Genomic DNA, 15630 nt, shown 5'->3' on the forward strand with positions numbered 1-15630 from the left:
CTTACAGAATTCTCTCTCTCATGGCACATTTGTTCCTACCTGTGAATTTGGATTTCCCCAATCCTAGGAAAACCCAAAATGTACAGCAAAATGCAAACCCCATCCTGCTTCCGCCTGGTGTGCTGCTGTTTACAATCTTTTCAGTTAAGGTGGCACCAGAAATATCTGTGTGATCTGACACAAGCAGGATTGGGGTGGGAATCCAGAGTTTCTGTTTGTTTGCAGAATGGAAGGAAAAGGAGGAGGGCTTTGTGCTGCTTTCCCACTTCCAATCACTCACTGTAGACTGGAGAAAAGACCTGGAGGACAAGGCATGGCTTTGCTTTGGATGGAAGATGAAGGTTTATATGCAGGGCCACCTTATAGCTTATTAAACCTTGCTAGCACATTGGCTTCCAAATGCCCTCACAAAGCAGCGGTTTGGGTCCTTTAGAACTCAAAGGAGCCACACTGAATTGGCTGTTTGGCTTGTGAAACTGTGGATTGAATTCGGATTCCTGCCCTTGTGTGGACCTGCCCTCTGAATCAACATCTAATTCAGAGCCCATTCAGACTTTCTAAAAGCCATAAATCCAGCTTAGAGCTTAAGAAAAAGCCCAGAAATTCTGTGGAGGAAACAGTGCGGACTACCACAACAGGCTAAGAACAAATTAAAATTAAACAGATTTGCATGTCTACCAAAATGCGCAAGGGGCAAGCTTTGATCATGGTTGGTTTGGACATAATGATAAGCTTTAGGTGAGCTTTGGGCTTGTGTGCTCCCACCGCTTTCTCAAGCACAGCTGTAAGGCACTTGGAAGCTTCTGTTTCAGATTTGCCAAAACCAGAAGCAACTCATCCAGTGAGATGGAGCCACAGTAGCTTCTTAACAGTGGCTTTGCTGAAGCTTACTGAGAGGGAGAGCTGGCAATATATTGGTTGTGCGGGCCCAATGGTGGAGCCATTCTGGCACTCCTCCTGGTACCTCCACAAAGTTCTCCTTCCCTCCGCACCACCTTTTCCTTCCGTCATGGTAACTGGCTAGCATTAATGTTCCACCTCACCAGGTGAGTCACTTCTGACTACAACCATGATTTGTTGAAACAAACCAATTGCAAACCGTAGTCAAAGAAGTTGGCGTGTTCCAGCAAGATATAGTTAAGACGAATCACAATTTAGGGTTCGGCTACAACACCAAACTTTGGTTAAATTAAAAAGGGAGCAGGATATTCCCCTGGCGGGCACAACAGAGAATAGTGCACAAGTCCATGCCTTCCTGAGGTCTGTCTTCGTAATCATGGTTTAATGTTATGTGCAAACTGGGCCATTGTCTTCAAACAGCGAACCTTGTGCAGCACGATCCTATTTATGCTTTCAAGAACTAAATCCTACAGTTTCAGTGAGGTTTATGTTCAGGTATGTGGGCATCAGATTTAGACATAAGAAGCCACAGTTAGTACTGTGTATAAACCATGGATTTGGCCAGGCAGAACCTGAATAATAAACATCAAATGCCTTGTCATTTTTAAGTAATGTTCAATAATCCATCTCAAGGGAGATAAAAATTTCATTTGCCATACTTCATATTTCTCTGCAGCTCCAAATACTGATATTCACTTATTGCTGTTGCTTTGCACCTGCTTATCATTACAATGGGCTTCATTGTAAGCATTTATCACCACATACAATTTTGATAGAAACATTATATTACAGGATAAATAGATGAATAATGACAGATAAATTATGGCAATCTGTTCAACTAGGATTATAATAGAAAAGAGATATCAGATCTGAGTATACAGCAGCCAGATTTCTTTTTATTCTTTTTCTTTTTCTTTTTCTTTTAAAGAGCAGTGAGGACTGACAGGTCTTTGGAAAAGTAATACAGTTTGCTATAAACTTTTAATACCACAACATGGTCATATTGATTATTAAACCATAAAAAATAAATAAAGTGCTACAAAGTGAAATATGTTTGTGTGTGCAAGTGATGGAAATCTGGTTGAAGGAAAAGATTTACTCAAGAAGACAAATAGTGTTTTCTACCCTGAGATCATTCAGTTTGTGTTAAGAAAAATCATCAGGTTAGAATACGACAAAGCAAGTTCTCTGGAGTGAGTGCTTCATCTTTTAAAAATTACTGTTATGCACATTACTGGCTTATTAAAAGAAAACATTTGCCAGTAGTTTTATAATATTCTGTGAAACAGAATAAGTGATACTGAATTTTGCAGGTCTAATGGAAATTTGATACCATCTGTTTCCTAGCATTGCTTAAGGTAATTAACATAATTGATCACTGTCCTAAAATATGGCCAGAAGGAATAGGAAAACTAGCTTTTACTAATTAAACCATTTATAGAGAGAAAAAATATGAGATTTTAATCAAGTCCCTTTCTTGTGGTTCTCTAATACTTTGTCATTTTTACTTGGTGCTTTGGAAATATCATATTTATAGGAAATATAACATTATCCATATTCATTCATTCAATCAATTTTTATACCGCCCTTCACCTGAAGATCACAGGGCAGTTTACAAGATAAGAACACAAAAATACGTAACATAGTAACAAAGAAAAAACAATAACCTCTCCACACACAGTTTAAAAGGGCATAGATTGCTTAATTAGCCAAAGGCTCTATCTTGTGCTTCTGATGTTGCATAAGAATACCTCATGATTTTGTAGCCTGTATTTCTTTTCCTGCTTACATGACCTCTAGACCCCTGGTAAATCTTCACATTGATCTGCATCATTGCTTACAGCAGTAAACCTGTATCAGAATCTACTATATTTAGCAAGTGCAATACCTAATTAAAAGTTATGTGAGTTTTAAAGTAGAATAAAGCTGCAATCCTATACCCAAAATCAATAGGATCTACTTCTGAGTAGACTCGCCGGCTGGCACTGCAGATCACTTCTTTCAATCGAGCTCTGGCCTATTTGAAACAGATCCATACACACATACTAAAATACACTTTAGAATAGCCCACAATGAGTTTCCAACACAGCAATACATCACTGGCTCATGAGTCTTCTAGGAGAGGCTCCAGAATAGTACCACAGCTTTAATGTACCTTTAATGAGTCTGTTCTAGATCAGGGTTATAGCATCACCTGAGCTGAACTCAGCCAATGATCCAGATTCTTGGATATGTACAAGGCTGGTGACTTCCTGTGAGCACAGGTACTGGGGAGACTGCATGGGCTAAACAGTTCTGTTGCAGTTCAAAGAATGTTGCTCTACAGCCGCCACTTAGTGGAATGGCAAGCGAACTCTCCCACGTTTCATGGAGGAATGCTGGTTCACTAACATACACAGGAAAACAAGTGGCAGGGAGAACCTGCCCCTCTTTCCCCACCAAATTGCCAAGTAAAGGGGTAAAACACAGGCATAAAGAACAGACGCCTCAGTGGTGGGTCAGGTCACTCAACTCAAAGGATGCCACATGGCAATGCCAGAACCAGTAAGCAGGTAGGCCCAGATGCTATTCCTGGGTTCTCTTGAACTGTCAGTGGCTAGCAAAAGCTGAGAGATGTATCTCAAACATGCAACATTTGGGTTCACGTGCAACAGTGCAGGCATTAGCTAGCTGTCTCTAAGTCCTGTCACATGTATTTGCTGCCAAAACCATATTTAAGAGGAGTAATACTCCCTACATCTTGCCTGTGCAAACAAACCTGTAGCGGCACCAGCGTTGCCACATTTTTCAGTAACAGTAGGCTCATAATTTATTTAAAGAAATTAATTTACTCTTTAGTCACTTACACTGCAATCCTATAACACTTACCTGGGAAAAAGTTCCATTTGATTCAATAAGTGTGCTTCAGGGTAGACATGTGGAGGATTGTGTTGTTAAGAAATTAAAGCAAGGGTCACCAACAGGTACCCATGCATCCACACAGATCTTTCATGGTGCCCACAGAATTCCCTGCCTCCCTGCACCAGTGAATTTCGGCTTGAAAGAAGCATTCCATTGTAGCCAATAGAATGGGCTATGGTATGTGCTTGGTTGCTGTGTGTGTGTGTGTGTGTGTGTGTACACACATGATACCCATAACAGTTTCTCAAGCTGAAATGTGTGTGCTGGCCCAAAAAGGTTAGCGTCCCTTGAATTAAACCACTGCCCTGCTAGCAGTTACCTAGTTATTTATAGTGAACATTGATTATAAAGTGTTACCTTAACCAAATTAAACCACATCCCCGAGTCAACTCTTAAATATTAGTGCAGATTGCTCCTTCCCTTGAGCAAAAGCACAGTGTCATCTTTTAATTTGTAATTCATGTATTAATAATTGCTGTGATATTTGTACAGTGAAATGAAACATGTTGCAACCCAGGATGACATTTCAGTATTCAAATCCATCTAACTAAGAGTAATCTGAATTCACAAGACCTACAATCAAAGAGAAAAGTGACAAGTGCAAGGGGAGTGATAGATAGATGAAAGTACTTTTGACAAAAGCTGTGAAGTGAGGTTCCCACTGAGGGATGATTTTCGCTAGTCTCCAGGTATAACATTATGCACACTGATGAGCTGATCAACAGTACAGAACTTCTACCCAGCTGTAATCAAGAGTGATTGATGGTTGGGACAAAAAAAGTTGATTATCATGACAAGACCACTGATGCAGAGAAAATAAGCAGCGCTGGAGAAAGGAGAAATCCTATTCTCAGAATATCCCTAAAGACTTCTTTATAAGGCATACAAGAAGGCGTTTTATGCTTTTAACAATGTGCTTCAGTACAAATGCAACCTATTTATGCAGCAGTGTCCCCACCAACTACACACTTAAACCTGCAGAAACCTAGCAGAGCAAGATTTGTAAGTCATTTCACTCGAAACTCATTTTTTCAAAGCTCTATCTATCAAGAGTGCAGGTCAATACTATGAATACACCTGTATGTTTGTTCTTGCAGGAAAAAAAGCATATTTCTGAGAGCTGCAGGGGACTCATTTGAAACTGCCTTTTTGGATTTCATCTGCAGAAGCAGTGAGTCCCTGATGGCAATTTTAGACCTTTAAATGCTTCATTTTCAATTCATATCAAAACAGAAGCTTAATCCAAAGTGACATACCTTTATAAATATTGTTTCAATGTGAATAAAAATGCACTTAGCTCAAGATAAGCATAGCTTAACATTGGTATTTAGTTTAGTTTCCAAATTGCACTTTTTCAGCACGTATTAATATGAGCTCTGAGAATCTGAAACACTATTCCAAGTAAATATAGTCAGCAGCGAAAATTCAGCACCGTAGATTTTTGCACCAAAATTGATTCATACAACTTACAGTATGTCCAACGTACCCAAGCTAGAACTGTGGCATTGGTCATAATGAGGCTGGTCTGCTCTGCAAGCCATTATGTGCAGAATACTCACAACGTGAATCCAGTAATTTCCTTTGTGTAATCACAATTTTGTATCCTTTTGGGGTACAAAAGGGGGCACTGTGGCATAGACAGGAAAGGCCAGATGAGTCGTGGCACATCAATACTCCACAGTTTAGGGTAGTTTTCATGTGACAGCATCTTGTAGTTTGTTCAGGTACATCAATAATTGTTCACAGTTTAAAACCAGAGAATCTGTTTAGTAAGGACAGCGGTAGCTGCAGACTTCCTATGCTTCAGATGACCTGAAACTTTATCACAGGTAAATATTGCTGGCCAACTCACTGAAGAAATACTAAGATAAATGATGACTAAATGAAGCTGTGCACCTGTGCCAATAATATTGCTATTTTAATAATGAGGAGTATAAACAAACTATATATATATATATATATATATATATATATATATATATATATGAGGGGTGGCGCTGTGGGTTAAAACACAGAGCCTAGGACTTGCTGATCAGAAGGTCGGCGATTCGAATCCCCGTGATGAGGTGAGCTCCCGTTGCTCGGTCCCTGCTCCTGCCAACCTAGCAGTTCGAAAGCACGTCAAAGTGCAAGTAGTTAAATAGGTACCGCTCCGGCGGGAAGGTAAATGGCGTTTCCGTGTGCTGCTCTGGTTCGCCAGAAGCGGCTTAGTCATGCTGACCACATGACCCGGAAGCTGTACGCCGGCTTCCTCGGCTAATAAAGCGAGATGAGCACCGCAACCCCAGAGTCGGTCACGACTGGATCTAATGGTCAGGGGTCCCTTTACCTTTACATATATATATATATTTCTACACTGCCCATCTGGCTGGGAGGTAGTTTCACAGGATGGGCGCCACTACCTAGAAGGCCCTCTGCCTGTTTCCCTGTAAGCTCACTTCTGGCAGTGAGGGAACTGCCAGAAGGCCCTCGGCACTGGACCTCAGTGTCCAGGCAGAACGATGGGGGTGGAGACGCTCCTTCAGGTATACCGGCCGAGACCATTTAGGGCTTTAAAGGTCAGCACCAACACTTTGAATTGTGCGCAGAAACGTACTGGGAGCCAATGTAGGTCTTTCAAGACCGGTGTTATGTGGTCTTGGCGGCCACTCCCAGTCACCAGTTCTAGCTGCCGCATTCTGGATTAGCTGCAGTTTCTGGGTCACCTTCAAAGGTAGCCCCACGTAGAGTGCATTGCAGTAGTCTAAGCGGAAGATAACCAGAGCATGCACCACTCTGGTAAGACAGTCTGTGGGCAGGTAAGGTCTACCAGATGGAGCTGGTAGACAGCTGCCCTGGACACAGAATTGACCTGCGCCTCCATGGACAGCTGTGAGTCCAAAATGACTCCCAAGCTGCGCACCTTGCTCCTTCAGGGGCACAGTTGCCCCATTCAGGACCAGGGAGTCCCACACGCCCACCCCCTGTCTTCATATAGATATTAAAAAGCATGGGGTAGAGGACGGAACCCTGAGACACCCCGCAAGTGAGAGCCCAGGGATCTGAACATTCATCCCCCAACACCACTTTCTGGACACGGCCAAGGAGAAGGGAGTGGAACCACTGTATAACAGTGCCTCCAGCTCCTCTAAACGGTGCAGAAGGATGTCATGATTGATGGCATCAAAAGCCGCTGAAGAACTAGGAAACAGCTTTCACCCTTGTCCCTAGCCTGCCAGAGATCATCGACCAGTGCGACCAAGGCAGTTTCAGTCCCATGATACGGCCTGAACCCCAACTGGAAGGGATCCAAATGGTCCCCATCCTCCAGGCAAGCCTGGAGTTGTTCAGCAACCACCCGTTCAATCACTTTGTCCAAGAATGGAAGATTTGAGATTGGGTGATAGTTGGCCGTATCGGCCAAGTCCAGAGATTTTTTTTAAGAAGCGGTTTAATGACCACCTCTTTTAGCAGGGCTGGGAGGACTCCCTCACAGAGGGAAGCATTCACCACCCTGCAGAGCCCATCGCCCAGCCCTTTCCGACTCACTTTTATGTACCTCTTGCCATCAGCCCACCCCATCCCCAATTTGGCCAAACATTCTCAATTGAGAACTTTCTGCCTGGCTCTAGATGCGGGGGGAGGGAGGGAGGGAGGGAATGAATGAACTGAGCTAAAGTATTCAAATAGTTTTTACAGCACAACATTAGGGCCATCCAGTTTCAGACTGAGTTCAAGTGCTATTACCAGCTTCTAAAATTATGTCTTAGGAAAACTATGGTAATGTTTCAAAATTTGCAGCACATGCCTATAAAAGCAGAAGCCATCGCATATCCAACTGTGCAAAAATGTATTAGGATGTTCTCAAATTAGTCATGTGTTCTGTATAAATGCAGGGCATTCTCCAATATTTGATTAGGCTTCCTAAGGCAGAATATCAAGATGTTCGGATGTTCTGTACGCTTTCTGTGTTATATTGATATTCACTGAGAATATTCAAATGAACAACTTTCTAGTATTCCCCCCCCCCTTTTCACTGCAGTGGTACTTCGCGTTACGTATCCCTCTGAATACATAATCTTCAGGTTGCAAACATGGCAAACTGGGAAGTGTATACTTCTGGGTTTTGCCACGCGTGCATGAGCAGAAGCGATCTGCGCACCACTCACATGTGCAGAAGGGCGCCTCCAGGTATGGACTTTTCGGGATACAGCCAGGCCTCTGGAATGGATCCCGTCCGTAACCAGAGGTACCACTGTATTTTTCAGTTGCCAATATATGCCAGACTTTGTAGAAAAGCAAGAAAATAAGGTTGCCATATTCTGAAGAGCAAAAAAGAGACACATTTGCTGACTTCTAACAATGGATCGCTATGGTGACTCTACCCATGTATTCCACACATGAGAAAATATTGGGAATGTTACATCCGAGTGGCAAGCCACCAGCCCCCCCCAAACCATGTCCAGCTCTTCCCCAAGCCTTTTTCCCCTGCCCCCAATCCCTACCACATTTGCCTGTGCAGCTGAAGAGAAGTTTCCCAGGCACTGTGGTTTGTTTACTTCCAGTTGGCCTAGGCACCTATCTGCTCTTCCTTTCCCTCCATGTTCAGCAGGCTTCCATATAACTTTATCTATAGCTATATATAATTCAAGCTGTAGAACTGAAATTGCAGAAAGGAGAACCGAAAGAGAAAAGCTGAGCCAATGAGTATCAAGTAATCATATACATTATTGCTCCATAACCATGAGGCAAATGTGAAATAATATCATACCGGTTCCATTGCCAAAAAAGCAAAGCAAAGCAAAGCAAAGCAAAGCAAAAACCCAAACCCATTATCTCATGCATACATATTTTTAAGAAGATATAAATTATCTACTTACATCCGAATTAAATCTCAACTGGCAAATGTTGCACGATATGATTTGCTTTCTTCTGTGAGGAAGAGGAACCCCAAACGTATGATTTATTACAGCTTTTTGAATTGGGTCCATCTGCAACAAAAGGAGGAGAAATAAAAGCTTTTCTATTCTCTTGGAAGTCTGCCAATTCTGCTAACAATGCTTAATGGAATTTACACACTGCCAATGGATCGTATCCAACCAAGCTTTACACAGAGTAGACCCACTGAAATTAACAGACTTACATTAGCCATGTCCATTAATTCAAGCTTATCTATGCTGAGTATGACTCCCACTGGATACAACCCAAAGTCTTATTTTCTTTTTAAACATTAGCAGTACAACCCTTGTAAGTCTTTTTAAAAGTAAGTATCACTGAGTTCAGTGGGGTTTTCCTTCCAAATAAGTGTGCACAGGATTGCAGCCCAAGATACCACTTTCTTTCTATCTGTATAGATGTAGCAATTTTATTTTATTTTTTAAGCAAAAAATAAAAATTGGGTGCAAATGAAACAAAGAGCTCTGAAGGGCACACCGGACACAAATTTGGAAAATCTCATTGCAAGAAATTGATGGATCCTAAAGAAATGTGCTGAACATTCTGACATGTCAGACTGTTCTTTCTTAACTTTAGTTAGCTACTACACAAGATCTGAATGTTTCCTCCCTTGCTTCAGCCTTAAAGAAACTCACTTCAACTTTCACATATATTGTGTTTTTCTGGCACAGAAAGTGGGATCATTTCTCCTTCTTGGCTCTTTTTGGTGTGTGTGTCTGCAGTAACTCTCAAGTGGGAAGAATATGGTGAAAGAAGCATGCTATAAGACAAATTAAGATAGAAGACTCAAGCAAAAATAGAAAGGAACAAGTAGTAGAATGGATTATTGTGTCAAGGACTCATTGTGCAGTTACTTTTAGCTCTCGCTTGCTTCACGAGATTTCTGAATCATTAAGATTTTTTGATGTTTAAATATTTATTATTGAGCAATGAGAGACATATTTTGCATTTTATTTGAAGTGCAAAAAAGGATAAATATATCACAGATGCAAAGAAAAATGACAAGTTCTTTATTTTTGCAACATGGCCAACCTATTTCAGCTACAAATGCTTTCCTTGTTTCATGAAGCAATCTCAAAACTTTCTGTTCTCAAAGACCATGGGTAGGCAAACTAAGGCCTGGGGGCCGGATCTGGCCCAATCACCTTCTAAATCTGGCCCGCAGACAGTCCGGGAATCAGTGTGTTTTTCCATGAGTAGAATGTGTCCTTTTATTTAAAATGCATCTCTGGATTATTTGTGGGGCATAGGAATTCATTTTCTCTCTTTTTTTCAAAATATAGTCCAGCCCCCCACAAGGTCTGAGGGACAGTGGACCGGCCCTCTGCTGAAAAATTTTGCTGACCCCTGTAAGACTAATAGGGAGAATCAGTAATAATATAACACGAAAGCAGAAAGGCATGGAAGAAGAAACTATCACCATACATGTCGCTACCCATATTGCAGAACACTGCTCCACAGAGGGAAAACAATAGGGCTATGCTTGCCAAAGCAATTGAAAATGGCCACAAAAGTGGCAGTTGGAAAAAATGGGAAGACTACAGAGGAAACACAGGAATGAAGTAGATCTGGAGTTATGTCATCTGAATTCTCCAGAACAACTGAATAAGAGGACTGTATATGGAGACCTCCAATTTGCCACTTCCATTTGCTGGTGGTGGATTGGGACAAGCCATTTTGGAGGGAGTGCCAGGCCTAAGGAGCACAGCAACTCTTCACAGCAGAACTTGCCCCTATGAGGCAGTTGCGGAGACTGAAGGTCCCCGCATTCCCACAGCTGCCTAAGTCTCCTCCTTCCCTGGGTCCTTCCCAAGCAACCTGAGACTACGCTGGTGTGCCTGTCTCTGTTGCTCCCTCTTCATACCTCTTCTGGTCCTGGGAGACTGGGGGGGGGGGCTTATTGCAGCAGGGGGCAGCACCCTGGCTTTTTCACCAGCCTGACTCATCTCTGCCTCTTGGCCTCCCTTGTCTCCTGCTTCCGCTTCCGGACTTCTCTCTGCCACAAACTCTCCTTGCTCACTAAACCCTGTTACCTCTTCAGCTTTTTACACCACCACCTCCCAGTCTTCTCCGTGTTCTCCATCTGACCACTCATTGTCACCCCCGACACCAATTCCTAGGCTCTGCCTGAGCTTTCTTTCCTTGGGGGTTCACCAACTGGTGCCTCCCACCATTCCTCTGCTTTCAGCCAGTCCATGACACCAGAGGGGGTGGGGAGTGAGAGAAAGCCTTGTTGTCTCGATGGTAAGTCTCCCACCCCCACTCCAAATGACAGGAATCATTTTATACCACCTAGTTTGGGTTCTTTTAACTCCCTTTTTTGGGGTTTGCCTGATATGCCCATCCCAAATCAGGTGAACCTCAAAACAGTGGCAAAAGGAATACAGGCCTAGTACCACTTTGAGCCCAGACCTAGTAGCAATAATTGCAAGCACCCATAAATCTGAATTTAATGCCAACACATTGAATCAAATTCTGCATTCATGATATCTTAAAACAGAACCCATGACCATTTTTCAAGCACAGATACGAAACACATGAGTCAGCTAGCTTTTCTATGTATGGAAGGGATTCTAGGAAAAACAAACATCTCTTGAGATCAAGCACTATAAATAGGACACGAGAACATTTATTATTATGGTACTGATTATGACCCGGGACTGACTGCACATCAAAGGCATAATAATCTAGCCCCTGGTTCCAGAAGATGCCATTCTGCATCCCAACAGAAAAATCTACTGGACTTACCTATATCAACCGAAGCACACAAAAATGTCCTATACTATACTCACAAAGTGTATTTCTCTTATTAAGGATCTAGGATTCTACAGGCTACAAAATGTATCTCTAAAATGTGAGCCTCATGATTTGTGCTTGTAGTTCTATATGCAAAGAGGTTTGGATGGCAGCCAAAGTGATTAAGAAAAGCCGGTTCAGATGCAGAAATCTCTACTCTGCCAATTGCTGTTTGATACAGCAAGTCAGAATTGCTTTTCCAAATATAACTCCATAAATCCCAGTCCCTAACAAAGTCAGGGCAGACAGGCAAGTGAGGGTGAGTGCACTGGAATTATATTAGGATTTTCTCCTAGAGTAGTTTTGTAGGGAGGGGGAGGGGAAGGCTGCCAACCCATAAAGTTTTAAATAAATATTAGATAAGTGCCCAAATGTTTGTTACAGGAAAGGGATGCTGGCAAGTGGACCAGACACACACTCTCACCCATACACATTTCTGAACTCTGAGAAACTGAGATAAAAAAGGGTGGAGAATATGAATGGTCTGCTTGAATCAGAAGAACAAAGTAAAAGAAATGGACCATCAGGACAGATAAAGCGGAAGGTATCAGAAATCTGATATTGATTATTTAGAAACATATTCTCAACAATCTGTATATAAAGATAGCAGGCATTATAGTTCCTTATTCTTTTCTCTAACTTTTCCAGGAACCTGCCTGTGAAACCCCTAAATGTTTATTCAAAGCCCTTGCCTCTGCATTTGAAATCCTGAAATCCCCTTTTTTGGAATAACCTCCTGGTTTTAGTGCAGCATGCAAATAATCCTGCAAGTTGTCTATAACCATTTTTTAGCCTCATCAAACGGTTTCTGGGCTCTAACCATGTGAAAAGCACAAGGGAATATATGAATGCTATGCTATGAATTGCCAATAGTATCTTTATTCTGTAATCCCCTCCATCACCACGTTTGTTCCGTTTAGGTGCTTTTTAAAGGTTGCAAGCCTACATGCACTTACGTGGGGGTAACTTCCATTAAACTTAATGGGGCTTACATCTGAGTAGCAGGGTGCCAACAGGATTTGCCCGAGTAAATGTTGCAGGGTAGGTTTTTGTCTCAACACAGGTAAGACCAGCACAGCTGTAGGCTTAAACTGGATCCTTTACTTAATATTACTTGCTACAACAGAAGAAAGAAAGAAAGAAAGAAAGAAAGAAAGAAAGAAAGAAAGAAAGGTGAAAGAGAAACTAAACCCACAAGTTATGGGCCCAAGCATACCCAAGAGTTCCCTGTCATCCTTATGACTTACTTGTAGCTGCCTACAAGGAAACTTCCAAAAATGCCTGCTGACCTAAAGTTGGTAAGACCAAGCCTTATAGCTATGTCTGCCATCCTTGAGGTGAGACAAAGCGCCTACTCTGCAACATAGAATAAAGGTGGCATGTATTCTGCTCCACTGGCAAAAGGGTCACACAACTTGGACACAGATGATTTGGCCACTATACTCCCTGATTTACACTCTACAAGCGTCTGCCACTGAAGATAACTTGGAAACATCAACTGGTCACCCCACCCCCAAAAAAGACATCAAATACTTTCTGGGGTACCTTGCTTCCAAGTAAGGATTTTCAAATGAATGTTTAAAGCCCTAAACAACTTAGCCTCCATCTCACAGAATCAAAGTTGGAAGGGGACCTGAGAATCATCTAGTCCAACCCCCTGCAATGCAGCTGCCCCTTACAGGGATCGAACCTTCAACCTTGGCGTTGCCAGCACCACACTCTAACCAACCATCTAAATCAGGCATAGGCAACCTCACCCTCCAGATGTTCTGGGACTACAACTCCCATGATCCCTAGCTAACAGGACCAGAGGTCAGGGATGATGGGAATTGTAGTCTTGAAACATCTGGAGGGCCGAGGTTGCCTATGCCTGATCTAAATGATGGTGTCCTACCTACAGAACTTCTGAAACATTAAGATTGGCAGAGGGGGCCTCTACATACTAGGTAGCTTGGGGCGGGTAGCCCGGGAGAGGACATTCTTTGTGACATTGCGGAAATCCCTTCCCACTTTCACTATGCAGGTTTTTTGTATGCCTAACTTATTGAATGTCTGCCTGTCAAAAAGCAAGAGCTTTGCTCTCCTCCAGTGCCAACCTTGACCCATGTAAACAACCCAAGTTTAATGAGTTGTGAACCGGTTACATCACTGTAGGTCTTTGTTCAATTGCTCCTAGGCTAGCAATGCTACGTTCATTGCAAGATCAGGCATGCAGTTTCTGATTGAAGAGGTCAGGAGTCAAGAGAGAATTAAGATTTACAGCAACCAAGGTTCAGGTGGACATGCTTGGATACATTCCAGATTAAACTGTTAAACAGCAAGTAGTGTATTCTAAGAGTATGGGTTGTAATTATTTATTTATACCTCATAATAACTGCAGCAATACTCTCAGCAAAGGTCAAAAAGCCGCCCTTCTCTTTTGTTCTTTTTTCTATTTTTGAGCAAAAAAAGGCTTTGAAGCTTTGTCATGGATACACCCATTTAAGAATTTAAACCAGCAACAACAGCCCGTCCCCAAGGATTGGCCTATTTTTCTCTCAAGGGTGGGAAAGCATTTATTCATACACACACGCTCTCCATACTATCTACTCCATGCTACTATCAACTTCCCCTTCCTACCCCAGCCACACATACACCAAATTTTCTTTATTGAATAAAAATAACCAACACACCAAGAGACTGGATTACCGTGGAGTGTACTTCAGGGTTGTTGTGCATTACTCCTCCCTCTCTCAGATCACCCCACCCACAAATGTAGAATATCAACACTGGGTGAATTTGCAGAGCTGATGTAACTCATTATTCTCAAGCACAATACCCCCCTCTCAAAATATAGATAGTGATACACTCCAACATTCTGCATGAAAATAGGGATATTCTGTGGTTTAGAATGAAATGTCTCTATTTTCATGAGGAATGTTGGAGGGTGCTATGGAGGTATGAGTTTTATTTGTATTTTTGAAAAGGTAACATGTGGGGGGGTGTTAAATCAAATCTGAGTGGGGAAAACCATGAACTTCTACTTTTGCTGCTCCCTTTTACTTTAGTCACACAGCCATAGCTATACTGAAATACACCCCAGATTTGTCAATTATTTCTCTGGCCAACAATCACTTCTGCACCAGGAAAGACAGGAGTGTGGGGGTGGGCAGCTTCAAAGTACCGGTAATTCTCCCTTGTCTGAATCTAAAGAAAAATCTAGCGTGACCCACATACAAAGGAAGCTCATAGAATGAGTTCACAATGACACACGTCCATTGTTTAGAGAAAGGAATCCTGGGTCATTTTGAGGCCGTTTGAGGGTTGTAAATTTCTCTATAAGCATTCATTGGCTAAAAACACTAAAGGCAGGAGGAGGGCGGAATCTCATACTACATGAATATAATTTAAAAGTACATGGATATCCATGGATATCAAGGATTTCACCAGTACAAAACCAATATGGACAACCACCTCAGACCAAAAGCATGCCCACACCATATATCTCAATAAAGTATCTCCAGCATTATACCTACAACATCTATCAGATAATTTCTTGTCTTTAGTCTCTTCTTCAAGAAAAAACAAAACTATGCAGCCCTGTTCATTAAATGTAACAAACTATAAAAGGTAAAGGTAAAGGACCCCTGACATTTAAGTCCAGTCACAAACAGCTCTGGGGTTGCGGCGCTCATCTCGCTTTACTGGCCAAGGGAACCAGCGTTTGTCCAGAGCAGCGCATGGAAACACCGTTTACTTTCCTGCCGGAGCGGTACCTATTTATCTACTTGCACTTTGACGTGCTTTCAAACTGCTAGGGTGGCAGGAGCTGGGACTGAGCAACGGGAGCTCACCCCGTCACGAGGATTCGAACCACCGACCTTCTGATCGGCAAGCCCAAGGCTCAGTGGATTAGACCACAGCGCCACCCACGTCCCTGTAACAAACTATAGCTAAGATCATTTCCACTGGCACTATATGTAGAATTTGGAAACATGAGCTCCAGATTTTTTACTGAGCATGCATGAGGCCAGTGGACCTAGTTCCGTTTCTCCCCATCTGCATGTTCATATCCACAGATATGTCACATGAGCAGAGCTCACATAGCTGAATATTAAC

At 42.4% G+C, this 15630-nt stretch overlaps 1 protein-coding gene and 1 long non-coding RNA gene across 15 annotated transcripts in view; one reads left to right on the top strand and one right to left on the bottom strand.

Annotated features, from left to right (window-relative positions):
* LOC308459574 overlaps positions 1-15630 on the top strand; it is a 133932-nt gene that overhangs the window by 91102 nt on the left and 27200 nt on the right. The gene's annotated exons all lie outside the window — the stretch shown is intronic.
* The window catches only part of ZNF385D (zinc finger protein 385D), a 609973-nt gene that overhangs the window by 78647 nt on the left and 515696 nt on the right, over positions 1-15630 (bottom strand). For 10 of the 12 annotated variants that reach the window (XM_080974820.1, XM_080974826.1, XM_080974827.1 and 7 more), the window contains one exon: positions 8661-8771. The exons of the other annotated variants lie outside the window; for them this stretch is intronic. In XM_080974820.1, the coding sequence (XP_080830946.1) occupies positions 8661-8771 (111 nt within the window). The remainder of the gene's footprint in view (positions 1-8660; positions 8772-15630) is intronic. 12 annotated transcript variants of the gene reach the window in all.

The sequence above is a fragment of the Podarcis pityusensis genome, assembly GCF_964106645.2.
Source record: "Podarcis pityusensis genome assembly, chromosome: 12".
In the NCBI taxonomy this organism is placed as follows: domain Eukaryota; kingdom Metazoa; phylum Chordata; class Lepidosauria; order Squamata; family Lacertidae; genus Podarcis; species Podarcis pityusensis.